The sequence below is a fragment of the Lissotriton vulgaris genome, chromosome 8, assembly GCF_964263255.1.
Source record: "Lissotriton vulgaris chromosome 8, aLisVul1.2, whole genome shotgun sequence".
Taxonomy (NCBI): domain Eukaryota; kingdom Metazoa; phylum Chordata; class Amphibia; order Caudata; family Salamandridae; genus Lissotriton; species Lissotriton vulgaris.
The window spans coordinates 1,554,473,770-1,554,500,824 of NC_141696.1; the positions used below are offsets into that span (position 1 = coordinate 1,554,473,770).

The window sequence follows — 27,055 nt, forward strand, 5'->3', positions numbered from 1 at the left end:
ATGCTCTCCTCACACGGAAGTTTTGTTTATATTCCAATTAGCATCCACGCGATGAAACTGCTCATGCTCTCATCACTTGAAAGCTTGTTTATTTTCCAAATAAACTCCACGCGATGAAGGCATTGTTGAATTTGGCTGGCTGCATGCGTTCTCCTCGCGCTCCACGTTAAGCACTGGTTTACTTTCAAACGCTCAGCTCAGCACACAGTTTCCCCGCGCAGGTTTGAATCATCCTGCCGACTACGCCAGTGAAATATCTTCTTTAATAAATCCAGGATACATTGAAGTTCTTTAAATGAAGTTTATTCCATGAATATAAGATCCCATCCACATACAAAGCTGACAGGCATCAACTGACTAACATTAGAACCTTTCTATGTCAACCTAATGCCTGACATAGCTAATGGCATATTTAATATTCTATTAAAGAAACAGTGTTAAATATCACACCAATATTTAGCTTAGTGTTGTCAGGGTTAAGTGCTGCCATTATTGCTTGGCGGCAAGATCGAACTCCCAACATGATACATTGTCCTACCAGCTGTGACTGTCGGGCCATGATCAGTGCAGGGCATGCACAGACGATGTGTTCCATTGTTTCTGAATGGTAACCACACAGCCTGCATTCAGTACAGCAACTTGTCCGGTGTCATTTGAGGAGGTTCTTTAAAAAGGGCCAGTCGCCCATCCGCAGTGCTAAAAACTTATTTTTCCATTAAAGTGCGTATGTGTTTGAAAGATAGAGTGGCTGAGCACCCACTTTGAAATTGGAGATCACTGCCAGGCATGTTTCCTCTTTGACAGTGTTGCCCTGTCCGAGTGAAAGGACCACAATCTAACAGTTTTTTTTAATGGCGGTCTTTAGCACCAGATGGAAGGGGTTTGCTATGCTTCCCAGAGGTCTTTTGCTCCTAGTATCTGAAAACTGTGTTCCAAGCATTGCAGATGCTTATGGCTGGTCTGGTTTTTGCTGTATTTCCTGCCATAGTCGGGCCTCCAAGGAACCCTCCCGGGCATGGTGCAGTCTATGACATAGTTGAATAAATGCACATGCCTTCACTCTGTGGTGGGCTTGTAATCCCAATTCAAGTCTCACTTGGGCTGGCGAGGCAGATATTGACAACCAAAAAGCTCTTTTCAAAATTTTGATTATTAGTTTTTAATTAACACGTTGGTTGTGCCCTTAGTAACTTTATGCCCATATGTCAAGAAATGAATTACCTTAGCCTTCATCACTTGCAGCATGGTTGTTAGGCTGGGATCTAGTAACTGTTTTGCCAATTTTGCAGCGGCCGATTCTAACGACAAGGCTTTGGTTTTCAATGTATCTTTGTGCTTGGTAAAAGTGTCTCTTGGTTCAAAAAAGATGCCCAAGTATTTGTAACTGGGGGTTGATGCGAGCTTTGTGTCGTTGAAGTGCCACCTTTCTGTTGACTTTTTTTGCTTCCCAAACGATATTGTTTTGGTTTTCGACAGGTTCAGTTCAAGGCAATTTCTTGTTGTGTATGGTAGCAGTTCATCCAATAGCCACTGGAGACCCACTTTTGTGTGGCTTTACAGCACCAGGTCATTGGCATACAACAGGTTGGTAATGCGGGTCCCATCTAGTTGAGGGGGATGGCAGTTTAAGCTGTTGAGTACTGGGGAAAGGAAGGATATGAACAAATTAAAAAGAAGTGGAGCTAATACACAACCTTGTTTGACGCCAGTTTCAGTACGAATCTTCCTAGAGACATGGGAGCCGTCACCCAGCTAAATTCTTATTCATGTTTTTGTATGAAGTTGACTTATTGCTTGAAGAAGAAGCGGGGGTATGCCCCATGATTTTAGTTTCTGCCGTAGCAGGTCCCTGGGCACACGGTCGAAGGCCACTTTGAAGTCGATGAAAACAGCAATGCAGCTGGATTTGTTGAGCGAGCGCTTTCTCCATCAGAAGTGTTAGAGTTAACAGGTTGGTTGTAGTACCGGTGTTAGCCACAAAACCGGTCTGATTAAAAGGGAGGCGCGCTGTTATTTCGACCCAGGCCTATAGCTCCTCCAATAGGATGTTTGCATAGCACTTAGATTTCACGTCGAGGAGTGCTACCTTTCTGTAATTTTTTGGCTCATTTCTCTTCCCACTTTTGTGAATTGGGTGAATGATTGCACCTCACCAAGATTCTGGTACCGTGATGTGTAGACTACAATAAAGAAATAAAGGGGTCAGGTATTCTGACCATAGGGTAATGTCGGATTTGAACATGGCCTGGGGAAGGCCGTTCGGGCATGGGGCTCCTTCAGCTGTGGCTTTCGTTATAAGGCGTGAGATCTTGTTTTTTAAGACATCGGGAGGCACCATGGGCTCTAGCGATATATTGAGGGGAATGTAGTCGGAGCTACTACAGCTATCCAATCACAAATGAACTTTTGGAAGACCCTCCCACTGGCAATCTCTGGCAGGGTTGCCCTTGTAAAATTGGTAGCTCTCCCTCGTCTCCTCTACCATTTCACTACCCTACCTATTATAATTTCCCCGTCCTTCTTTTGCAAATGATAATAAGGGTCTTTATATGGGGAATGTCCAGAAACAGAGTCTCTATTGGGAATTTTTATTTATCCACAGAGCAGGGCAGGGTAGCGGTGCCCAACTTTGAACACTATTGCTTGGCCTCTCAGCTCCAGTTGATTGCCCGATGGCTATCATCTCGGTTTCTGGCAGGCACGGCCTCACTGCAACCTCCAATCCTGCACCAAACATTACTACAAATCTTTCACCCATGCACAAAGCCTAGGCCCATAGATGCGCTTCTACCCACTATAGCTTTCAAGTGTTTCCGTAGGAGCCTCTTCCTCACCAGGGGTCTCAGACCAGATGCCCCCGCCATCCCATTATTGGGTACACCAGAAGATGACATATACACCACAGCAACTGAATTGCATCACCAGGACACAGAAGGTATTCAGGAACTGGGAGACCTTTACCGGGATGGCTACCTCATTCCATACCAGGAACGTACATGTGATGGGAAATGGGAGTCACTTGACTAGTTGGTTCGCGTCCTCACTCCGCCAGCCACAGAAATGGACTTGACCCCCTGCAGTAACATTAGGAGGAGGCTCTGAGTAAAGTATTTACAGACAGGGAATGGTCTGCCATTCAGGAAGGACCGACATGGATTCCGCGCTTTAAACAAATAAAAATTTTTATATTGCACCGGGCATTCCTTGCCCCTGCCCAAATTAATAAGTATTTTGCCAGATCAGATGTGGCTTGCCCTAGGTGCCGCTTAGTGAATTCAGAAATACTACATATGTTGTGGCATTGCCCTGACTTGCGTGAATACTGGGCCAATGTGACGTCTACAGTAGCTACCTGCACCTCCCGAGCCATCCCACTTCTCTGGGAGGCACACATACTGCATTTGTTTAGTAGTAAGAAGTACAGAGCAGCCACCCGGTTCCTTGATTTGGGGTTTGTAGTGGCTAAACGCCTAATCACCAATAGGTGGAGGTAACCAACGGCTGCTCACGCCATAGCCTGGCGACGCTCCTTACTTAATTGGGCCAGGGCGGAGGGGGTTGCATTACACCAGGATGACATCCTTGGGAACCGTAAGATCCCGTTGGAACACCACTGGGATGCTATGGTGTCGAGTTTGCAGGACATGGATAATGTCGTGGAGGAGGGGCCCCAAAGCAGGGAGCAAGATGAGGAGCCCAGCTCTTAGCAATTGGAAGTACACGCACAGAACTGGCCTCACATACTAACATGATTTCACTTCACGGAGTTTCTGTCGGTTGGCTCTAGCCTGGCCGTTCTCCTCCCTCCCCCTTTGTTTATAGTACATACGGCAGCGGGTTTCAGGCGACTATCCCATCCCTCCTTTGGTTCCTTTGCCCACATTAAGTTGGACCCTATGCCCACTGTTTGAAAAAATGTTGCCACACGGCTAAGAGGGTTACGAGTTGGTACATCGCCATGCCTGACACGATAATGCCGCAGTAATTGCAAGGACAATCCTCCAGGAACTATTACCAATAACTCATCTGAACCCACAAAAATGATTAAATAGGTTGCGTTCACAAGTTCCTATTTAACTGTTGGTTTGACGAAAGTTGGTGTAACCCAAAATATGATTGTGATTTTTTGTTTCAGATGTTTAGGTTCATGTTTTGGTGTAACAATGTAAATGTTGTGAGTCAACATTGAAGCTCATATTTAGCTTTGTCAATGTGGAGGCCGAAAAGATCCCAAAGATGAGATTTCACACATAGAGGGGGGAGGTTATCAGATGGACAACGGACAAGCAGCACTGTCATCTACATACAGTGAATGTAAAAGGGGGCCATGTTTGAGTTGAATGCCACTGTGCTTATGCCATTCCTGGAGGTGCAGAACTAATGGGTCCTGTGCAATGATGAATAGCAGAGGAGGCAATCCTGCCTTGTCCATCTAGTGATAGGGAAGGTGCCAGTGTGGGAACCACTCACCCTGAGGCATGCCACTGGGTTAGAATAAAGGAGCATAACTAGGGAAACGAAACTGCAGGGGAGACCTAGCTTTGTCAGCGTGGCTCTCAGGAAATTCTACTCCAATGAGGCAAACGCCCTGTCAGCATCTAACATTGTCACCGCTGCAGGAATAGTTGGGGAGAGCCTGTTCAATACAGCGGACATACAGCCAGATTCATCAAAGCAAAATCGGCTCGCAAAGGGCCAGATTCTGAGAATCTGGCCCTTTGCGAGCGCTATTTTTGCATTTGGGATTCATCATCCCAAATGCAAAAATCGCAATTATAGAAATCACTAAATTGCGATTAATTGCATTTAAGGAATCTCAATTTGAGATTCCTTAAATGCAATTCATGAACCATTTAAAAAATAGCAAATTCGCAATCTGGGGCTGCTATTTACCGCGAAGTCTAACTACGTCGTAAATAGCAAAAACTTAGAAAAATGCACTTTAGTGCATTTTTCTAAGTTGTATGTTACACACACACATGTCCCTTAGACATTTGTGTGCGCAACACCAGTGTACATTACCATTTCAGGGGTGCAACATGGTGTCCTTTGGACACCCTGGCACCCTTAAAATTGCTTCCTTATTTGCGTTCCACTAATTGCTAATCGCAAATAAGGGATGACTCCCCATTCATTCCTATGGGCCTTTAGGCCCATAGGAATAAATGGGAAAGCCATTCCTTATTTGCGATTAACAATTAACGAATCGCAAATAAGGAAGCAGTAGAAATCGCAAAAAATATTGCGATTTCTACATGCATCCCGTTTTGCGAGTCTTTAATAGCGAATCCTTAAAATTCGCTATTAAAGACTCGCAAAACATGACCATGATGAATCTGGGGGATAGTCCTCAAATTGAAGGAGTTGGGGCAATAGGGGACAAAGCCGGCCTAGACAGGAGGGTTAATCTGCTTCATCAGGAATGACATTCTCATGGTGATGACTTTGGCTAACATTTTGTTGGCTAGGTTGAGGAGGGAAAGTGGGCAGTAGGTGGAGCATAATTGGGGATTCCTGCCAGGATTCAGGAGAAACGTGAGCACCGCCTCGTGCAGTGTGAGTGGTCGAGAGCCTGTGTCCAGGGACCCCATGTACATAGCAAAGAGATGTGAGGCTATTTGAAGTTTGCAAGCTTTCAAAAATGCTCCAGTAAGGCCATCAAGCCCCGGGGCTTTGGAACTGTCCAAGGCATCTATTGCCTGTATCATTTCCTCACACGTTATGGGTTCAGCTAGAAAGCAGTGCTGGCCATCAGTCACCCACACCATCGCAACCTCAGCAAGATAGGCTGTGACCAAACTCCATGTCCAAAGAGCAGGAGGTATACAAGGGCTCAAAATAGTGCCAGTCAATATGTCCTCATTGTTAGGAACACTAGTCCCAGTGGTGGCATGGAGTTCGGGGACATACCCACTAAGATGATTAGGACAGAGTATTCATTCTATCTCTCGGTCTGCCAGATCACAATATTCGGTCATTAAGATCGAGTGTCTATGTAACTGAGGGTGGCAGCCCAGTCGGGACTCGGGAGTCGGCTCGGTCAATGTCTCGAAGCTCAGATTAGATCCAGGTGTATATCTTGGAGAATACCCGCATGTTTAGATATGCAGATACCATAGATGTAGGCCTTAAAGGCTCCCAGAGAGTGGCCTGAGTCGATACCATTCCCGGTATTTAAAGCAAAGTATTCAACAATGGCTTCATGTAGCTCAGTGCAGAAAACCTGATCATGTAGGGCCTCGCCGGGGAATCTCCGCCATAGGGTACATGCAGTCCGAGAAGGACCAGATAATGGTCAGAGTATGCAGCAAATGTCTCACATCTATGCTCCAGAGCGAGGCATTGGCAGATAGGAGCCTATAGTCTAGCCATGTCCACACAACTTGGGGAGTGGAATAGAAGGTGTAGTCCAATGAGGAAGGGTGATGTGAGCGCTATATCTCATTGAGAGCATATGTGTCTACAACATAGCAAAGGATCCCCCAGGCGTGGGGTACCACTCGGTTGTGTATTGGTGGAGTCGACTGAGAGATTCTGAACCGAGTTGAAGTCTCAACCCTTACAATCAGATCCACCTCTGTCCGACCCATGTGTGCATGATGTCATGAAACAAAATCAGTATTAGGAGCATAGATATTAATCAATAATGCACATTTGTCTGCCAAGATGCAAGTCAGTTTAATGTAATGACCCTCTGGGTCTACATGGCCTTCTTTAAGAGAAAAAGGTACACTTATGTAGGAGGATACAAACGCCTCTCGAATAGGAACTATAACTAAAACTATTGATGTGTGCCCCAGGTGAAAGCAAATTTCTGGGAGTCTCTAGGTAGTAGATGAGTTTCCAGAAGGAAGGCTATGTTAGCTCCATGTCGGGAAAAGTACAAGAGGACCTGTTTACCCTTAAGCGGATTGTTAATTCTGTGAATATTCCAAATGAGGAGGGGGATGTCTGTCACCATCTCCCGGCCGTTACTTGTTGGCATTCAGAATAGGAGCATATGAGAATATGTGCCATGTCAAAGCCCTAGAGTTCCAGGCATGTCCAGAGAAGGAGGTCATCTTGGCACAGGATCCACATGGTTGAGGTGTTGTTGATGAACAAGCCTTCCCTTGAAGGAACAAATACAGGGTTGAAATGCCAGCAGGATAGCTCTCAGCTCCAGTAGGTTAATGTGGAGCTGAGACTCTACCGGAGACCAGAGTCCTCAGACCTTGACCTCCCCCGTACAGTCTTAGCAGCCCAGGAGTGAAGCATCTGTCACTAAGGTTAGTAGCTCCGAGTGGGGAAGGGAGCGGGATCTACCACTGACCGAGTTGCACTTTTTCACCCACCACCGCTGATCTTTTGAACTTGCCTCCGATATCTGGACCAGGCCAGAGAGATTCCCCTGATGCTGTGCACACTGGGACTTCAGGTCGCACTGCAGAGCCCACATTTGCCAATGGGCTTGTGTAACCAGCAGGAGGCCATGAGGCCTAGCAGCCTCAGTCTCACCGAAATCCAGGATAGAGGCTGAAACATCAGAATCATAGCCTGAATATTGTGGACTCTGTGTTCTGTAGAATAGGCCTGTTAGACCTTGCATCATTGCTGTGGTTTCTTATAACTTTTTGCCTTCTGACCTCCCGTTTTGCGGATTTATTTGTTGATGGTTTTAGGAGTCTGGGCACTTTACCAGTGCCAAAGTGCATGTGCTCTTTACTCTAAATATGGTAACATTGGCTTATCCTCTATTGGCATATTTAATTTACTTCTAAGTCCCTAATAAAGTGCACTACATGTGCCCAAGGCATAGAAATCAAATGCTACTAGTGGGCCTGCAGCACTGATTGAGCCACTCAATCAATTAGCACTTTATCCACGGCTCAGGCCGGCCACTGCAAAGCCTGTGTGTTCAGTTTTGAACTGCCATTATGACCTGGAACGATAACTTACTTACCAGGCCCAAACCTTCCTTAATATTACATATCAGTCACCCTTAAGGTAGGCCCCAGACTGCCCTAAGAGAAGGGTGCAGTGTACTGAAAGAGAAGGACATGTAGTTTTAAGTTTGACATTTCCTGGGTGAAGTACTCCTAAATTCATTTTTCAGTACTGCAAGGCCTATCTCTCCCACAGGCTAGCATTGGGACTGGCCTATAACATTTTAGGAGTGCAGTTTACAAGTGGAACAAGATAGGAAAAAGAAAATTGGGGCCTCTGGGCTCACAATTTAAAAACACAACTTATGGTGAAGTTTATTTTTGTATTGCAATTCTGAAAATGCCACTTTCAGTAAATTAGCCTTTTCTTACTTTAACTATTTGGTGCCTTCTGCCTGTATCTGGAATACACAGGGGTGGGAGACGGCTGGCTTCCTGCATTCCCTCTAGACATCCGCACACAAAGGAAGAGTAGGTGTGACTGTGCAGCCATCTGCAGGTTGATGGGTCATCCTGAGGCAGGGGGAGAAACTGACACGCTGCACCTGGAAGACGTAGGTCTGGCCCCACACAAAGGGTTGCAGACCCCCCTGTAGTGAGTCTGAGGCAAGGGCAGGAAAGGCAGGGTCTTGTGCACTTCAGAGCATCTCTTTGATGTCTCCCTACTTCAAAGGACAGAATGAATATAAGTGATGGACGTATGGCATTATGACTTCAGACCACTTCTGGAACGGAGGACATTCTACAAAGAAGAAGGACTGCTGTGCTGCCACAAGGGACTGCCACTTGCTGTAACTGCTTTGCTCTGTTGGCCTGCTGCTACTTTCCTGGGCGTGATAAGGACTGGACCAGATGCCCTACATCCTCCAATAACTTAAGTGACTCCAAGGGTTTGACTCCTGGTTTGAAGTCTCATGACCATCAAAGACTTTCTTCAACTGATGAACTCTGCCAACCGAGAGTCCTGATTTGCCAAGAGGTGCCATTGTCAACTTGCATCGACACATTTCCTTCAACGTCAACACAGCACCGCTACATGGACATCCCTACGCAACTCGACATTGACGCAGGACCCGGCTGTGAGGTTTGATGACACATTGCCTTCATTGTAATGGGTTCGGAGACAACATGAGATTCAACTGTGAAACTTGACAATGACGCATCATTCATCACTAAGGGGCAGGACGACAATGCAGAATCCGACTGCGTGACGCGGAATAGATGCATCGTGGTTTTGCAGACGGCGAAATCCTCCAGAAAGGTACTATTTTCAGTGGGACCAGCATGGCTTCTGTATCCGAACAACGCTTCATCGTGGTTAGCTTGAACTTTAAGATTTACCCCAGTCAATCGCGACCAGATGCCCCCTGTTGGCCCTTTATGTTTTTAAGCAATATATTGCAGTTTGATCTTTAACAATTCATATCTCAAGTTCTACTTATTGGATTTTTGTCGTTTTGGTTTTGTTTTACTCAGAAAAATATTCTCTATTTTCCTAAACTGCTTAAGTATTTTTGTGGTGTTTTCACTGAATTACTGCACAAACACTTTACACAATGCCTCCTAAGTTAGGCATGCCTGCTCTGTGCCAAGTTCATAGAGTGTGAGCACAGATTAATTTTTGCTGTGTATCGGACATACCCAGACTAGGATTCTGGCTCCTGCTTGGACAGGGTGTATATGCCAATCTGAAGCCTCGATTTCTAACAAGGACTAAAACTGCATTGTATTCAGAACAACTCTGATTAAAAGGGGCATCTGAGAGGGAGTCTGGTGCAACATCGGCACATTTAGAGTGAACCCCTGCAAATGCAGGAGGTTTGCCGTAGTCTGGAGGTTGGAGGCAACTGCATGGGGTGAGCCCACCTTCAATCGCAAGTCATTAAAATAGAGAAAGACTGGAACCCTTGACTTCTGCCTGTGTTTTGAAGTCCCAACATCACCTTGGTGAGAACCAGAGGAGCGCCCACAATGCCAAAATGGAGCCCAGAGAAATGATAATGCTCGTGGCCCACCGTGAACAGCAGGGAGTGCCTGAGCAGGCAGGACAGGAATGTGGAAGTAGGTGTCCTGCAAGACCTGAACTACCATCTAGTCTTCAGGGTCTAGGTTAGACCAAACCTGACCTAATGTGTGCATTCCAAAATGGGTACAACTCTAAATTAGGGTGGAGGCTTCCATCCTTCTTGGGCACCAGAAAGTAGTGGGAATAGAAACAATGACGTACGTCTGATGCCGGCACCCTCATGATGGCTCTTTTGTCCAAAAGATCCTGACCTTCTTGAAGGAGCAGGTAGATCTGGTCCTCTGCCAGTTGGTCCAAAGATGGCGGCATTGTTGGCTGGTTTGTTAAAAGGCAATAGAGTAACCCCGCTGAACAATCCGAAGTACCCACTTGTCTGATGTTATAGACTTCCAGTCAAGCAGGTGAGGTCGGATCCTGCCACCAACTGTGTGCCCATAATAGTACGAGGGCAAACTAAAGTAGTTTGGAGGCTGCGGCTGCTTAGGGCGGTTGGTGATTGACTGGATAGACCCTTGGCGGTGTTTCTATGGAGACCACAAAAGAACAGGGGAGCCTCTTGGCCTTGGTAGCTAGGCGGGAATGACGTAGTTTGTAACCCCTACCGTAGCCACAAAAGTGGCGAAAGGCACAGAATAGGATTGGCGTGGGGCATGGAGAGGCCCATGGACCTGGCAGTGGCCTAGCTGTCCTTAAAGTGCTCCAGTGCTGAATTTTCCTTTTTATGTCGAAGAGCCAGATATCATCAAAGGGCATGTCTATAAGGGATACTTGAGCATCCCCCGAAAAGCTAGTTGACCTGGGAGGAGTGGGTCTGAGCGGTTAATTCCCAGTTAAATCACCTCTATCAGAGGGCAGCACAGGTCCAGGATCCCAGCCACCCTTCTCACCACAATTGCAAAGGAAGCCCCTTTCTCCATACCCACACTAGGAGGAGAGACTAGGCCTGTTTCTGCAGGGGCGTCCAGACCACTGGCATCCGCCAGTTCCTCATACCAGTTATCTCCGGCCTCATCAAGGGGGTTGGTGTAACCATAAGGATCCTCAGATGCTCCCCAATATTACTCCTTCTCATGCCTGTCAAACAATGCAGGGCCTGGTTCAGACTCGGAAGGTTAATCTCTGGCCGGTGCCAGAGTCTACATCCAGCTCTGTATCTGGTATGATTATCTGGTCAGTGCAGCCGGGAACGACACTGGAACGGGCACCAGAGAAAGTCGTGGTCTAATGGTAGGAGTCGTTCCGGATCTAGGGGCCTTAAACTGCTCCAGAGGGGTGTCCTTCCCCCACAAAAGGTGCATGGCCTCAAAAATCTAGTAGCTGGGAGGAGGCGCTCCGACTCCAGGAAACTTAGTGAGATGTGGACAGGACCCTGATGCAGGCTCTGTGTAGGAGTCGGGTCTAGAGTGATATCTTTCCCGCACCTCGTCTGAAGATTTGGACCAGCTCGGTGAAGTCAAAGGGCAATTTCAGGACTTGGAGAGCAATTATGAGTGCCTGTAATGGCTCCGTAAACGGTCCTGGGACCTTCCTCAAGATTGGGAACGTCATAGTGGGGACTTGTGTCAAGTGACTAGGAGTTTTACGCTTCAAGGAAGACTCCCTCATCACCTTACGGTTCATGGGTGGCAGTCCTTACAGGTCGTGGTCCGATCAAAGCACCAAAGGTAAACCAGTGGGAGGGTGGTGGTGGGGAGGAGGGGGTCACAGACAGACCACAGGACTTAAACACCAGTTTTTGTGGGACATCAATACACACAATAGGAGCCAAAGACTCAAACCAAAAATGTGTCAAAATAATGCTGAAAAATGTCTAAAAGTGGACTGTCATAACTCACTCCAGATCTGAGCTACGGAGTGAGTTTACGGAAAGAAAAGAAGGGAGACCATCGTGCTAGGGTGGCAACTATACAGGCACTGCACAGTCCAGCGGATGCGGAGTAAATCAACACCACTAACGATGTTCAGAGGTATTGCTTGAAAAGGATCCGGGATCAGTCTGACGCCTAGGGACTTTTCTAATGTAAGGAATCTGCAGCTAGAAGTCTCTATCAGATAAGCACCTTTACATTTCATGATAGGAACTTTATACAGGTTGTAAGGGACTGTTTTATACACTGCACTATCATTGGTGGATGAGTATGGATACCATGTAAGAGTGTTGTAAGCACATATCGGTCGAGTGCATACTTTGCATTCTGCTATGGCATGTTCAGTTTAGTGAATAAAGCTTTAAAATGCCCAAATCATCCCTCCACCCACCCACCCACCCACACCACCTCCAATTGGTTGGTGAACTATCTCAATCACCCAAGAAACCCATATGAAACAACTAAAAGGTGTTTAGGCCTTCGGGGGGCTCCTGTTACTGCATCCTATGCCCTTTTCTGCAGACCAGTAGTCCATCTAGGTGGACAGCAAACAACTGTAGGACTTGGCCTTTTGGGCTAAAGTTCCCTAAACTTTTTGCTTTCTGTCTAAACCGTGTTCCTAATATAGAGTTGCCAATTTAGATGCTTTGGGTACTTTGCCACTGCTGATCAGTGTCAAAGTACAAGTGTTCCTTGTATAAATGTTAATGGTAATTGGTTGGCCATGATTGGTCTGTTTGCCTTACTAGTAAAGTCCCTAGTGATATGCACTCTGTGTGCCAGGGTAAGTAATTCAAAGGTGCGCGTAGAAGGGTACTCAGGCCTGCAGTGTAGGGCCTGCGCGCAGTTTGCTAAGTTAGCATGTTGTCCTGACAAGTGCAACCACTTGTCAGGCCTTACTTTCCCTTTTGCGTACACAGTGGGCACCCCTGTGGTAGGTGCCAGGTAACCCCAGGGCAGGGTGCAGTGTAAGTAAAAGGCAGGACATATACTGAGGTGTATGCTACGTCCTGACAGTGAAAAGCACTCCATTTCCTTTTCACTGGTGAAAGGCCATCCTACCCATAGGACAGAATGGGGAAGCTGGGTATTGTGTTTGGTAGCCTAGCTTCCAATATGTTTAAAATGGAGAGGTGAAGTTTCGTATGTATGAACTCCCAGTGTCATAACACATCTTTGTATGAAAGTGGTTTTGTCACTGTGCGTTCAGAAACCACTATATTAGAAAGTGGCTGAGTTTTGTGCTTTAAGCATTTCTGTGTGTCTCTGCTGAATGTGGATTGACTGTCTGGTTGTGAGAGGTGAGAGGAGCTGGGGGAGGTCTTGACCCAGTGAGGGGTAGAGATGGCACTAGGCAGACCAGCATCTGGAGAGTAGGTGCTGGAGAAGCCCCGGGAGGTGAAGAGGCCTGGGTTGCTGCTATGAAACAACTGACCCGTCTCCTGCTGAGTGATTAAGGATCCAGACCCACAGTATCAAAGGGAGAAAGGTGACACTGGGTGGGAGACACCCAGAACTGATTTAGGCAAGAGTTAGGGACCCCTGAGCACAACAAACTTCATAGACATTTAGGGGTATAACTATGAGAGCTGAGGCCCCTGAACGTTGGAATCGAAATGGATTGCGACTGAAGAGACTTAGACGCATTCTGTGGTCAAGAGGAACCTCTTCTAAGGAAGGAACAACTGAACAGACTACTGGGAAGGATCAACCCTTGCTTCGTGATCTGGGGCTGGTCTGCAGTTTGCTGTTTTAACCAAGGAAGAGGATGTTGGGACTGTGCTGTGTGCGCTGGGTCCCCCTGCTTGAAGAAGACTGTGCTTTGTGCTGTGTCTTGTTACCCCAGGGTGAGGTGGCTCCCCGTTTGGAAACACAGGAACATAATAGTTTCCTGAGACGTTTCAAGCGACGCTGTGGGCGCGTGTTGTGGCAGCTTGAGACCCACGGTAGGGTTGCCATGTGATCTTGGAAACACCCAAGAGGAGTGAGACTTGGTTGCGCTGGATGCATGTCATGGTGCACAGGAGGCGTTGGTGAAGAGCACTTGGTCAACGTGTGCATCGGAGGTGAAGCAAGTCTCGGATGCGCTGGGTGCGTGTCGTGGTGCACAGGATGCGTTGGAGAAGAGCGCCTGGTCAGAGTGTGCATCGGAGGTGAAGTGAGACTCAGACTCGCAGGGTGTGTGCTGTGGTGCACTGCACGCGCTGTTGAAGATCGCCTGGTCAGCTTGTGCATCAGGAGTGGAGAGAGTCTCAGACGAGCAGGGTGTTTGTCGGGGTGCACCGGAGGCAATGGTAGAGAGCGCCTGGTCATCGAGTACACCGGAAGAAAAATGAGGCTCGGACACTGAGCATGTCGGGGTGCAGCCGAAAGTGTTGTTGGTGAAGAGCGCCTGGATATCGGGGCTCCAGAGTTGGAGTAAATCTCAGTGAAGCAGTGTGCGTGCTTTGGTGCATCCTTGGACTGTGGAGGTGATCGGCTGATCATCGTGTGCACCGGAAGAAAGTGAGTCTCTGCAGCGAGGTGTGCGTGTCTTGGTGCCAACTGAGACCGCAGGAAGGAGTGCCTGGTGAACATGCACTCGGAGTCGACGTGAAGTCCCATCAGCGTTGTGTGTGTGGCTTCGTGCCAGAGGAGACCCAAAGGGTGCTGTGGTGAATGTGCACCTGGAGTAACGTGATCTCAGAGGGGTGGGGTATGTGTGCCCTGTGGCCGTTTGAGACCTTTCGAACAGTCGCGGCCCGGACCAGCAGCCCCGGAGGAGCTGAGCTGCCAGGCCGAGTCGCTGAGGCCCATTGAGAAAGTTCTACATGGAAGGCCTAGTTCGCTGACGGAGGAGAGGAGAGTGGGGTCGCGCCCCCAGGTAACGTGGATCACTACCTGGGCGGGCTCAGAGGGACACTATCCCGGCTTCTCATTCTTGCTGGCGACGTGAGCCTTTGCTTCGGCTCAGATTGGGCCCGTAATGACCGAAGGAGTGGCAGTACTGGGGCCTGTATCGAGAAGCTGTACTTTCTGTCATAGTTGATGCGTGTGGGGGGGCAACTGTTATCGAAGAGGCTGATTTCCGTAATACACATTGCCAATATTGCTGCTAACAAACTCCCAGACTGTCTTATGATGCCTGACATTATTTCTGCATAATGAAGTACACAATTGTAGCGCTACACAATGCATTATATCTCCATTGCCAAGTACAGGATGGTAGCGGCCCGCATTACATTATTCCTTCATTGCAAAGTACATGATTGTAGCTTTGCATTGCATTATTCCTTAATTGCAAAATACATGATTGTAGCGGTGCGCATTGCATTATTTCTTCATTGCAAAGTACGTGATTGGGGTGGGACGCATTGCCTTATTTCTTCATTGCACAGTACATGGTTGTAGCGGTACGCATTGCATTATTTCTCCCATTGCAAGGTACCAGGCTATATCGTTAAGCATTGTATTATTTCTCCTTTGCTCAGCACAGGATTGTATCGTTATGCAGAGCACTATTGTTTGTCCATTGCAAAGTGTGTGATTCTAGTGTTCCGACCAGCATAGCGGTTGGAAAGCGGTGGTTGGGGTTTGAACCTACCAGCCAGCCGGAACAAATATTACCCATTATTATATGTTGGCTTTTGTATCGTGTGGTCTGATCATATATCTTTTTATATAAAGTTTATACTCGTTTTATCAAACTCGTGTGGAGTCCATTTGTGGTGTCACAAGTGCGTTGCTGTGAGCGAAGTTGCACAGACACTCTCGTGCCTTGGAGATAGGCCCGGCTGCTCGTGCCAAGCTACTAGAGTGAGCAGGGCTATCTTAAACGGTGTCCTTTCTTGGCCTAACGTTGAGTGAGGAGTCCTGGGTCTCGCATTTGGTGACAGTGGTGCGGGACGGGGACTCCGGCTTCCAACAACAGCCTACAAATGATTGCACCTCAACATTATATCAAACCTATCCCATTGTCTCGGCCACATGTGATCATACACACAGTTGCAATCTTACATATTAGGACCTGAGGAAAGTATGAAGTCAGTAAACAACAATTCTAGGTAGTTCTGGCATAGGAGAGCCTTCCAACTTGGGCCATATGATGTGCAGTGTCCCTGCCTCTATAGTTTAAGCCGACAATAATGACACATGTAGCGCCAGTGGGCGGGTGCTGCATAAGCGCTCGATGCGTATGTTCCACAATAAGACCTCTTAAAAAAAGGAGATTTGATTAATAATTCTGCAAGTATCATCTCCACCAAATTTTCAATTTTGTCCGTAGTCATGGTTTTGGGGATGAACAGTGCCAGTAGGTTGCTTCTTCTTGTGCAGACTTCCAAATCTTCGTTTTTAATTTTGATTTCAGCCAGTTCTGTAGTACGGTTGGTTTGTTGGATGTCCTGTACAGCCACTTCGCCCTCCCAGTCAGTTATCCCTCATTCCACCATATCAATTATCAATGCCTGTTTGGTCATTCTCTCCTTTAGTGGGTCTAAGTGCACATTCAATGAGTCATTTTTTTCCATCTATTATGGACAGGCTAGTTTTCAGGTCTAGTAGACGAGATTCGTTACCGGCTGTGTCCAGCTTGCCATTGAAGGCTGTAACCCCCACATCTGTGTTTTCTTGTTTCATCACACCCTTTTGCTTGTAGGACAGTTTGGATTGCCAACGACCCATGTTTAGTCTCAAGAGTATCCACTGGCTTCAGCGTCAGATCAGAGGAAACTTCTCATCTTCGAGGGGTGTAATAGACATTTTCGTGTGATTAGCAGGTTTGTAAGTGGAAGGGCTCCCAGGTCCTCAGATTCTGGTTGTATTGTTCAAGTAAGCTGGTGCCTATTCGTGATCATGGAGACCCACGCCATTATGATGGTGAATGTGTTAGTTTGTGTTAATATTCTTAGGCCCTGGTTACGAGTGTAGGAGCTATTTAGCACTCCTGATAAATAAAGATACCACAGGGTACGTTATCTATTGAGCGCAATAAATACACTTATTAAGAGTTTGTGGAGAATAACATGCAGCTTTTGGTGTTTAAAACACCAAATTCCACATAGTGCGGTAAATAACATGTATATTTACACGGTTACATTTCAGCAGGTTTAACCTGCTAAAATGTAATGAAGTTTGAGGTATTCAACACATCTGATTATTATCGGATATGTTAAATAGTTTTTCACTCGTGATTCCAACTAATGCGTAATCAAGGCTTTATAAATTGGTTGAACTTAACCAACCCACCCATAACCAGGCTTTGAGTCTCCTAGTTGATATTGGCGCTAAACCCAACACCCAAGAGTGTGGCAACATCAAGTTCAGCAGTTCGATTTGGCTTTCGCCTAGGCTCGATATAATCCCTGCAGCCTACAGCTGGTCCTTCTATTCGAGCCCCAGCGCCGTGAGCACAGGCTCAACAATGCGCTTTTACGCCGTCAGGTAAAGCAGGTAGATATACTCATTAGCACGTGCAGGGGGAGGACAGATGCAAATCTGCTGAGTTCAGAATCTGGTTTTGTGATATGCAGCATGAATTGGGGCTTTCAATGAGCATGTTGGAATTGTTACGCCACACCTTACTTAGACACAGTAGGCTCGTATGTTTTGCCTTCCATCATCAACTGGGCACATTAATGCAGGCCAGATGATGGTGGTGGCCTTGCCACTGCCCAGGAGGCCAGTGCAGTAAATCCATGAGCTCTTACAGTGCCAATTAGGCTGTCACCAGTGCAGTTCTCTTCTGCTGAAACCCACATGGAGGTGTATTGCTGCCGAATGGAGTTAGTGAAAGGTCCTCTTCACACCTTTAGACCTCACAGGAGGAATGAGCGACCGCAGCAGGACTGGCTACAAGCATCACATATTCTGCTCAGCTCCACGGTCACGGCAAGTACACTCCCTGGCCTCAACCTATGCCATTGTTTGGCATTTTCAGCTTATCAGCTGTAGGATCGAGGTGGATTTTAGACTCTGGCCTTAGAAGCTTAGTGCAGAGTGGCCAGCAGCTCCCTGCAACCCCCACTGCAACCCCTTGTGCTTTTGTTATGGCTAAATAGTTTTGCCAATAACTAATCCACAAGAAAACAGCATGACAAATCATACAATGCAAAGCTGCTGAGTGTAAATTGCTGCTTACTAATGGATGACTAACTGAAGATTTCCCAACTCGAATTTCACACCCCGTTCCAACATACAAAAGGTACAGTCTGTGCATCAACATACATTCTGTTTTATTATTTACAAGACTAGGACTATTTAACGTTTAGCATTAGTCAAAAGCCATAATTCAGTAAATAAAAAGCCTCCTCACCATGAAATTTTAGCCATATAACGTAGCTTTATAGTCAAACAAATTCAATGAAACAAAAAGAAAGTATTTGTACATTATTTTGGGCCTTCCACAGAGCCACCTTCCAGAGAGAGTAAAGCTCACCATTGGCGCAGACAGTTAGCAAGATCTCCATACTGGACCATCATTTAGGGCATACAAATCAATGTCAACTGCGAGTAGACTGTATCAAGTTAGCATGGAAGTTCATGGTGCGAATGATGGATGCTTCATATTTAGTTTAGCGTTATTTAAACAAAGGAGAATGCTTAGGAAGTGGTATAATTTATCGTCACCTTTCCGTAGTATGTTCTGCTTTTCTAAAAATAAGCTTCATGTGGGTATGCTACAGTCTAATATTTTGAACCTGGGATGCACACACTGCTTCTCCTGATATTTATCAGAAATAGAAGAAACGCATGCATGTCCCTGAGACCATTCCTGTGCCCAAGTGTGCACTATAGACCGAGTGCCGTGAAAGTAAAAATTGCTGTTTAATAAGGGAGAAATGTATTAACATGTAATACTTTAAGCAATAATCCCAACAAAGCAGAATGACAACATCTATGCTAAAGTGTAATTTGGACACAAAATAGAGAAACATGTTTGAAACTGGATTGTTATTTATAGATATGACAAGATTACCAACAGTAAGTGAAATCAAACATTTAAAAAAAGATTAAAACTACATTCTGAATTCTTTTTTTTCTATTAAATATAAATAGTAGGACACCATAAGGATGGCCAGATGAATCAATATCACATGGATGCTGCGTGGCAGGATTTCATTGAATATACATTAGCACATTGCAGGTATTGAAATCAGGGTTCTTTTTCAATAGAAACTGACAGACCTCATTATCATAACTGTTAAAAGAAAATTCAAGACTTGAAAGGTTTCTGTAAAATTGTGTCATCTGACCACTCTACACATCATAATGACTATAAAACAAAGAAAAAACGACATAAAAATATACTCTTCCATTCACAAGCATGCAAATTTGCCAGATCTGAGCAATGACATAAGATCATACTTTAATAGAGGAAAATCACATAGTGGTTCATCCAGTAATATGAATGGGGTTCTGGAGGCATTTCATGGGTCTCTATGAAACATGGATTTCATCAGCAAGTGAATAGCCTCAAACCAGTCTGCAGCGCTTTACTATTGCGTTCTGTTAATTCAATATTCCAATGATAAAAATTCACCTTTATACAGACTTCACTTGCAGTTTTTAATAAACAATCACGTTTTAAAAACAATAAAACTATTCAACCCAACTGCCATAAAATAATCATGTAATATAAATATAAAAGATAGAATATAAAAAATACAAACTGAATAACATTTATGACATGACCCTACATTCCAATCTAAGGGATATATACAAACAACATGGCCATTGGCATTGTTGTTTATAACATCATCAGTACCCCATGATGAAAATGTACATTGAAATATACCTGGACCGTAATGTTTACATAATTCATTAAGGCCTCCATCATCCCCATGTACATGAATAGAATAGAATAGAAAAATGTGCCCTATGGTCAACAAAGTTTAAGGGTCCCAACATACGGAGTAATCAGATTGAAGAGCCATCTCTTCTTACAGCACGCACAAGCAACTTCCACAGTGGTAGGGTAGTTTCAACATATTATTGTGTTTTTCCAAAGCTAGAAAGCACAATAATTGAAACTTACCTGACATTTTGCACTGTCTAGACATGGTTTCTTCATAAACCTTTTAGCTCTGCATGCTGAAAGGTGAAAGAAGCCCTCCCATGTTTACTGTAGCCAAAATTATTTTTGTAGATGTGTTGCTGAAAGACTTATAATTTCATAACAGCCTCCCTCTTTGGGGAGAGGATGTGGCCTAACGGCTAGGGCAGTCGACTCAAATCTGGGGAACTGGGGTTGAGTCTCTGCAACAACGCTCAACATCCTGTGATTCTGGGCAAATCACTTAATCCCCTAGTGCCTAACAAAAATAAATGTGTCCTCAAGTAACTCAACTGGTGCTCATGTTAAGTGCTCTGATAACTTCAGGTCAAGTTCACGCTATATAAAACTTTGGGAAAAAAAACACATCATATTTGATGCTTATGTATGAGTTTTCCTGTGTGTATATTTACCCAATCACACATAGTTGCAAAAAAGCATGGAAGCCCTTTTCACATCCCTCCAGATGTTACTTTCTCTTTCTGTGTTCACTAATTAACCACTATGCATAATAAATCATAAAAGCCATTCCCTTATTTACATCTGCAGGAGGTGTCTTACGGTTTATGAACGACTGAAACAGCCTAAATATTTTATGTTGTTTTTCCTATGTGTGATTGCTGGTGGCATTTTAGGTATGTTGAGCTAGCAAAGCCCATTCCACCTTCACTGCATTTGTTTGATTTGTCTTCTGTTTCCCCTTACAGATGGATAGTTAGGACTGATTATTATTATTATTATTATGTTTCTTATATAGCGCCTGAATCGACCCCCGAAGGGGTATCTCCGCGCTTGCCTTGGGAACCCGTCCTGGCTTTTTCCCTGTGAGATAGCCCCTACAGGGCATCCCCAAGGTGAAAGCCAGGCATCCCGCCGTGGGGGGCCGTTGTGGAGATTAAGCAAGCTTAATGCCCAGAGTTGCAGAGTGTGAACCCATGATTAGGTCAGGCACCGAAGCGAGAATTATCGAGTCCATGGACATTTGAGCTCAAGACCCTGCCGCGTCGGGAATTGAACCCTGGTCCCGGGTCTGACCTCTGCTTCAGGGTCTGCCTGCTCTAACCAGTGAGCCACACTTCTCCACTTCTCCACATTGTTGAGCAAATCTCTTTCCACATACACTGCATGTGTGTGTATATTTCTCAATTGTGTGTTAGCTGCTGACCCTTTAGTTGAATGGATTAACCAAACGTCTTTCAACATTCATTGCATGTGCATGTTTTTTCTTCTGAATGCCATTGCAAAAGGATGTTTAGACCTGATGCTCTGATTAAAGTTTTCTACCTGTGTGGTGGCTCCTTGGATGCGTGGATTTACTAAAGCTTTTTCCACATTCACTGCAAGTGTATGGTTTTTCTGCTATATGCATTTGTAGATGGATGCTTAGGATTGGTGCTTAAGTGAAGAAATGTCCACATTCTTCCAAGTGCATGGTTTTTCCTGTATGCATGCGCTGGTGGATCTTTAAAGTTGATAAATGAGAAAAGCTCATTCCACATTCACTGCATGTGTATGGTTTTTCCCCTGTGTGTGTTCGCTGGTGGCTCTTTAGAAGTGTAGAGCTACTAAAGCTCTTTCCACATTCACTGCATGTGTATGGCTTTTCTCCTGTATGCTTTCGCACATGGGTGGTTAGGTGTCCAGTTTGAGTAAAGCTCTTTCCACATTCAGTGCAAGTATATGGTTTTTCTCCTGTATGCCGTCGCAGATGGATAGTTAGGTCTGATGCTTCAGAAAAGCTCTTTCCACATTCACTACATGTGTATGGTTTTTCTCCTGTATGCCTGCGCAGATGGATGGTTAGTGCTGATGCGCGAATAAAGCCCTTTCCACATTCACTGCATGTGTATGCTTTTTCTCCTGTATGCCATTTTAGATGGGTTGCTAGGTGTGATGCTTGAGTAAAGCTCTTCCCACATTCATCGCATGTGTGTGGTTTTTCCCCTGTGTGTGTCAGATGGTGGCTCTTTAGATACGTAGATGTACTAAAACGCTTTCCACATTCAATGCACATGTATGGTTTTTCTCCTGTATGCCTGCGCAGTGGTTTTTCTCCTGTATGCATTCGCAGATGGATGGTTAGTGCTGATGCACGAATAAAGCTCTTTCCACATTCACTGCACGTGTATGGTTTTTCCCCTGTGTGTGTCAGATGGTGTCTCTTTAGAGTTGCAGATCTACCAAAACTCTTTCCACATTCATTGCACGTGTATGGTTTTTCCCCTGTGTGTGTCAGATGGTGTCTCTTTAGTTGCGAAGCTTCCCTAAAGCTCTTTCCACATTCACTACAAGTGTAAGGTGTTTCCCCTGTATGCATAAGCTGGTGTTTCTTTACAGTTGATAAACGAGTAAAGCTCTTTCCACATTCGCTGCAAGTGTAAGGTTTTTCCCCTGTGTGCATACGCTGGTGTTTCTTTAAATTTGATAAAAAAGCGAAGCTCGTTCCACATTCGCTGCAAGTGAATGGTTTTTCTCCTGTATGTGTTAGGTGGTGGCTCTTTAGATTTGAGGATGTACTAAAGCTCTTTCCACATTCTTGGCATGTGTATGCCTTTTCCCCTGTGTGTATCAGATGGTGTCTCTTTAGATATGTAGATCTACTAAAGCTCTTTCCACATTCCCTGCATGTGTATAGTTTTTCCCCCGTGTGTGTCAGATGGTGTCTCTTTAGAGTTGCAGGTCTACTAAAGCTCTTTCCACATTCACTGCACGTGTATGGTTTTTCCCGTGTGTGTGTCAGATGGTGTCTCTTTAGTTGCTTATTTTCCCTAAAGCTCTTTCCACATTCACTACAAGTGTAAGGTGTTTCCCCTGTATGCATACGCTGGTGACTCTTTAAAGTTGATAAATGAGTAAAGCTCTTTCCACATTCGCTGCAAGTATAAGGTTTTTCTCCAATATGTGTTAGGTGGTGGCTCTTTAAATTTGCAGATGTACTAAAACTCTTTCCACATTCTTGGCATGTGTATGGCTTTTCTCCTGTATGCTGTTGCAGATGAATGGTTAGATCCAATGCTTTAGTAAAGCTCTTTTCACATTCACTGCATGTGTATGGTTTTACCTCTATTTGTTTTCCCTGATGGACATTTAGTTTTAATAAATCAGTAAAGTGTTTGCTACATTCCCTGCAAGGATATGCTTTTTCCCCGGGGTGTGATTGCTGATGGATCTTTAGTTTTCCTGAGAGAGTAAAGCTATTTCCACATTCACTGCAGGTGTAAGGTTTTTCTGTGTGCATTTGTTGATGGATCTTAAGGTTTGCAGAGAGAGTAAAGCTCTTTCCATTTTCACTGCCTGTGTCTGTATGTGTTTGATATTTGCCCCACAGAGCTGGTGATTCATTAAAAGTCATCTCACATTCATTACACCTAAATAGACTTTCTGTTTGGCTGTTAGTGGTGGCAGTGTAGGGATTAGAAGTTATTAAAACTCTTCTCACAAACACAGAACCTTTATGTTATTTCTTTTGGTTTTGTTTGATAATGAACTCTTAGTTGAGATGGCTGAGGAACCCTATTGCTACATTCAATATATCCTCATGCGTTTTCCCCTGTGCATGGTTGGTGATGCTACTTCAGTAATGAGGAGAAGCCAAGCTCGTCTTACGTTGTGAGTATGGTTTTTTCTTTGAGGTTTAGAGTCTAAGCGTTGGTTATATTTTGGCATAAATCATGTTAATGTGTTTGCTGACTGATCATTGTGGTTCCTAAATCACTAACTATATTTTAATCTTCACTAGGTATTTGCAGCAGGTATGTTCTTGCAGGACTGATAACATATGTATGATATTTCTATCAGGATCTGTGTTTTCAACCTGCGTTAAGAACTTTCTAAGATGTGTGCAAAGAATAAACCTCACAGCTTATCTAAATAGTCTGTTTCTTGGACAATATTTATGAAATACACACAAAGAACAAAACTCAATACCAAGTCGTTATGCTCTAGAATAATGTTCTGCATTGCAAGTAGCCAAACACTTCTTTGTTTAACTTTCAGATGTCTGCTTCATGATTCATGTTTTGTTTACCTATGTTTTGTATACCTCTTTCTGGGGATTGTAAGGTCCAGCCAAAAAAGCGTTTATGTTCGACTAACACCATAGTATTGATATTGTCATATTAGAGAGAGGAGCACTTTTTAGAACTACCTGATCATTATCTAAGATAAAGGGTGGTATCTAGCATGTTTATATTTTGGATGTGTTCTGACAGTGTCATTTTTGTGATTGTACTTTATTTGGATGTTTTGGGACCAGCAGCATAGATGCCCTCAGCCTCTTGAAGCCGCCGGATTGCACTTGATGTTCCTGCAGGATACGTCTGTTCATGTACGAGATTCTCTGTCTCCTACTGAGTTGTTCTATTTCGAATTACTGTTTGGCATCATTTCTGGTTCTTCCCAAGTATCAGATAGCTTTCCAGTATTGTCATGTTTTCTTCAATACTCTTCATCTTATTACAAGTTCAGGAATCTCCTCTCTGTGGATACAAAAATACCTGTAATGTCGTAAACTATAAGCAGCAAAGTGTCTGAAGAAATGTTTAAAAAAAATGTAACACTTGAATACATTTTAGTCACCGGTAATTACTCTAGGTTGTAATGCAGTACATCTTTTTAGCTCACTGTGCCACTATCCACAATAATCATTCTTATGGAAATCGACATTCATTGATTATGCTGCAAGAAAATAAGAACAGCCCAACTTGGGAAGAGGATGTAGCCTTACGACTAGAGCGGTCAACCTCGAAGCTTGGGAACTGGGTCGAGTCTCGGCAACAACGCTCAACATCCTGCGATTCAGCGCGAAACACTTAATCTCCCCGTGCCTAACAAAAATGAATATGTCCATCTGTAACGAAACTGGTGCTCATGTAAAGCGCTCGGATACCTGATATCTTCCGGTCTAGTTTGCACTATATAACACTCATCAAAACTTAAAAAAAAAAAATATGTACCAGAGTCCACATTCATTTGAATAGTAACATATGCAACACCACATTATGGTGTTGACCCTGTCCTTGGTCAGTGAGTTGTGGCTTAAATCCTATGCCACAGCAAGACAATTAATTAATACATTTCACTTTATCATGTTTGTAGCTTAGGAAATAATAATGTAACAATGAAAATAAAAACACAATAGAATCATTTTCAAGACAAACAAGCATTTACAAGGCAACGGTCTCGCCATTGCAAAAGTTAGAGATAGTGGCATTGTAAATGACAACATTTTTATTTATGTGTTGGTTTTAAAAACAAATAAATGGCATTGTCTTCTACAATGCCAAAAGGTTAATCCCTCGCAAATGCGAGACCTATTGCATTTGCACCCACACACAGCCACACACACACACACAGAGCCACATACACACACACACACACAGAGCCACACACACAGCCACACACACAGCCACACACACTCACAGAGCCACACACAAACATACACAGAGCCACAAACACACACACACAGGGGCTCCCCGGGACGCGGCACAGCTGAGGCTCTGACGCAATCTGCTTGTAGGATTTATACTATGGTGTAAAGTGGTGGCAAACGCGTGCGATATTTTGTAAGTTGCAAGAGGATGGGCGCGAGAATGATGTGATCTGGGTCAACAGCAAATACTGAAAATTAGATATTTTATTTTTTTGGTGCATACACGTAATGAAGCAGATGTGATTCTAAAGCCATGGCATACTTTTTCAATTCACCCTTCAAGCCCCAAAACTATGATGATGGCCCTCTGATTATTATTAATGCAATCACCACCATCAAACCTCCACTCCCACCCATGACACAACACAAGCAGCTGGTACTGAAGGAGGACCAATACTTCAGAGTTACCCCCCCCCCCACCATGCGCAGGTACCACAAACACTCGCCTATGGTGGAGATGAAGGTGGTGTTGAAGGCATCGTCGAAGAAGCAGAAGAGCACGCAGGTCTTGCCCACCCCCGAGTCGCTGATGACCAGCAGCTTGACCAGCAGGTCATACATCTTCTTCGCCATGAGGAGGTGGCTGGGGACGAAGGCCTGTCACCGGACAGGGGGGGCAGGAGACCTGTCACCGACAGGGGGGGGGGGGGTTAAGCAAGCCTCTAACCGGGCTGGGGCATGCGGGGATCTTGGCTCTACACAGGGTCAGCTCTGGGGGAGGAGGGGAGCCGGGCGTGTCACCTGGAGCGCACCAGTCACTGGGCGGGCAGAGGCTGTCACATGCAGAGAGTGGGAAGCCGGGCCTCTCGGGAGGGAGTGGGCGTGGACTCTCACCCACAGAGCAGTCTTTCTTCCCCACACACTCATGGGCAGAGCCAGGCGAGCGAGACTGCTACAGGCCGCGACACCCCCTCATTGCTTGAGCTCTGCTCTCTCGGCCCCTTCAGCCCAGCGCAGTCACAGCCTCCTTTTCTCTGGCAGGCTCACTCGGGACAAAACGCACAGTGAGGTCAGGCAATCATTTAAAGAAAATAGTAAGAACACCTGATAAATTATTTATTAAATCAACGCATTATACGTCTGTCTTACTTTATTGGAACGTCTAAATGAAGCGGTTGTCAACCAAAAAAGGCGAGGAAACTGGCTGGGGCGGGGGGGGGGGGGGCACCACAAACAACATGCTTACATACAGGCGAAGTCAGGGCACGCCGGGAGAGACGTTTTCGAGAGCGCCTGACCAGGTACCACCCTTCGCTCCAGAGAAGTCTGCCTCAGTCCCGAATTGCCCAGTGAGCGTGACACCAATGCCTTGTGTTTCCCTTTAATTTTAAATATAGATTTATTTTTATATATATATATATTTTTTTCCCACAAGATTATATAGCGCTAACACGACCCGAATGTAAGGAGCACTTACATGAGCCCAGCTTTTACAAAGCATCAAAAGGCACGGAAGAGAGGAGCTTTGCCCAGAAACACCGGACGTGAACATGACCCCCGAGGCTCGAACCCTGGTTCCCACACAAGAGTCGGCAGCGAAAACTCGTCCCAAAGTATGGAGCTCAGGTCGCTGTGCCGGTCCCTCCGAAAAGGAAACGCGGGCTGCTCCGGAGCGACACCGCTAGCCTGGAAAGGGGGTGGGAGGCCCAGCAAAGCGGACGCATCCCTGCTACCCCAAACGCTGCGAGGGAATTGACATGGGGGGGGGGGGAGTAGCAGGGTTGCTCTATGCAGTTACCCTCTGTTCCTGCTGCCCGTGTATCCCCACAGACT

At 45.3% G+C, this 27,055-nt stretch overlaps 1 protein-coding gene across 1 annotated transcript in view; it reads right to left on the minus strand.

The window, feature by feature from the left end:
• Positions 1 to 18,121: 18,121 nt before the first annotated feature.
• The window catches only part of LOC147700379 (uncharacterized), an 87,897-nt gene continuing 78,963 nt past the window's right edge, over positions 18,122 to 27,055 (minus strand). Inside the window, exon 3 of the mRNA XM_086935727.1 lies at positions 18,122 to 24,329. Coding sequence (XP_086791853.1) covers positions 21,248 to 23,203 — 1,956 coding nt within the window. The 5' untranslated portion in view covers positions 23,204 to 24,329 and the 3' untranslated portion in view covers positions 18,122 to 21,247. The remainder of the gene's footprint in view (positions 24,330 to 27,055) is intronic.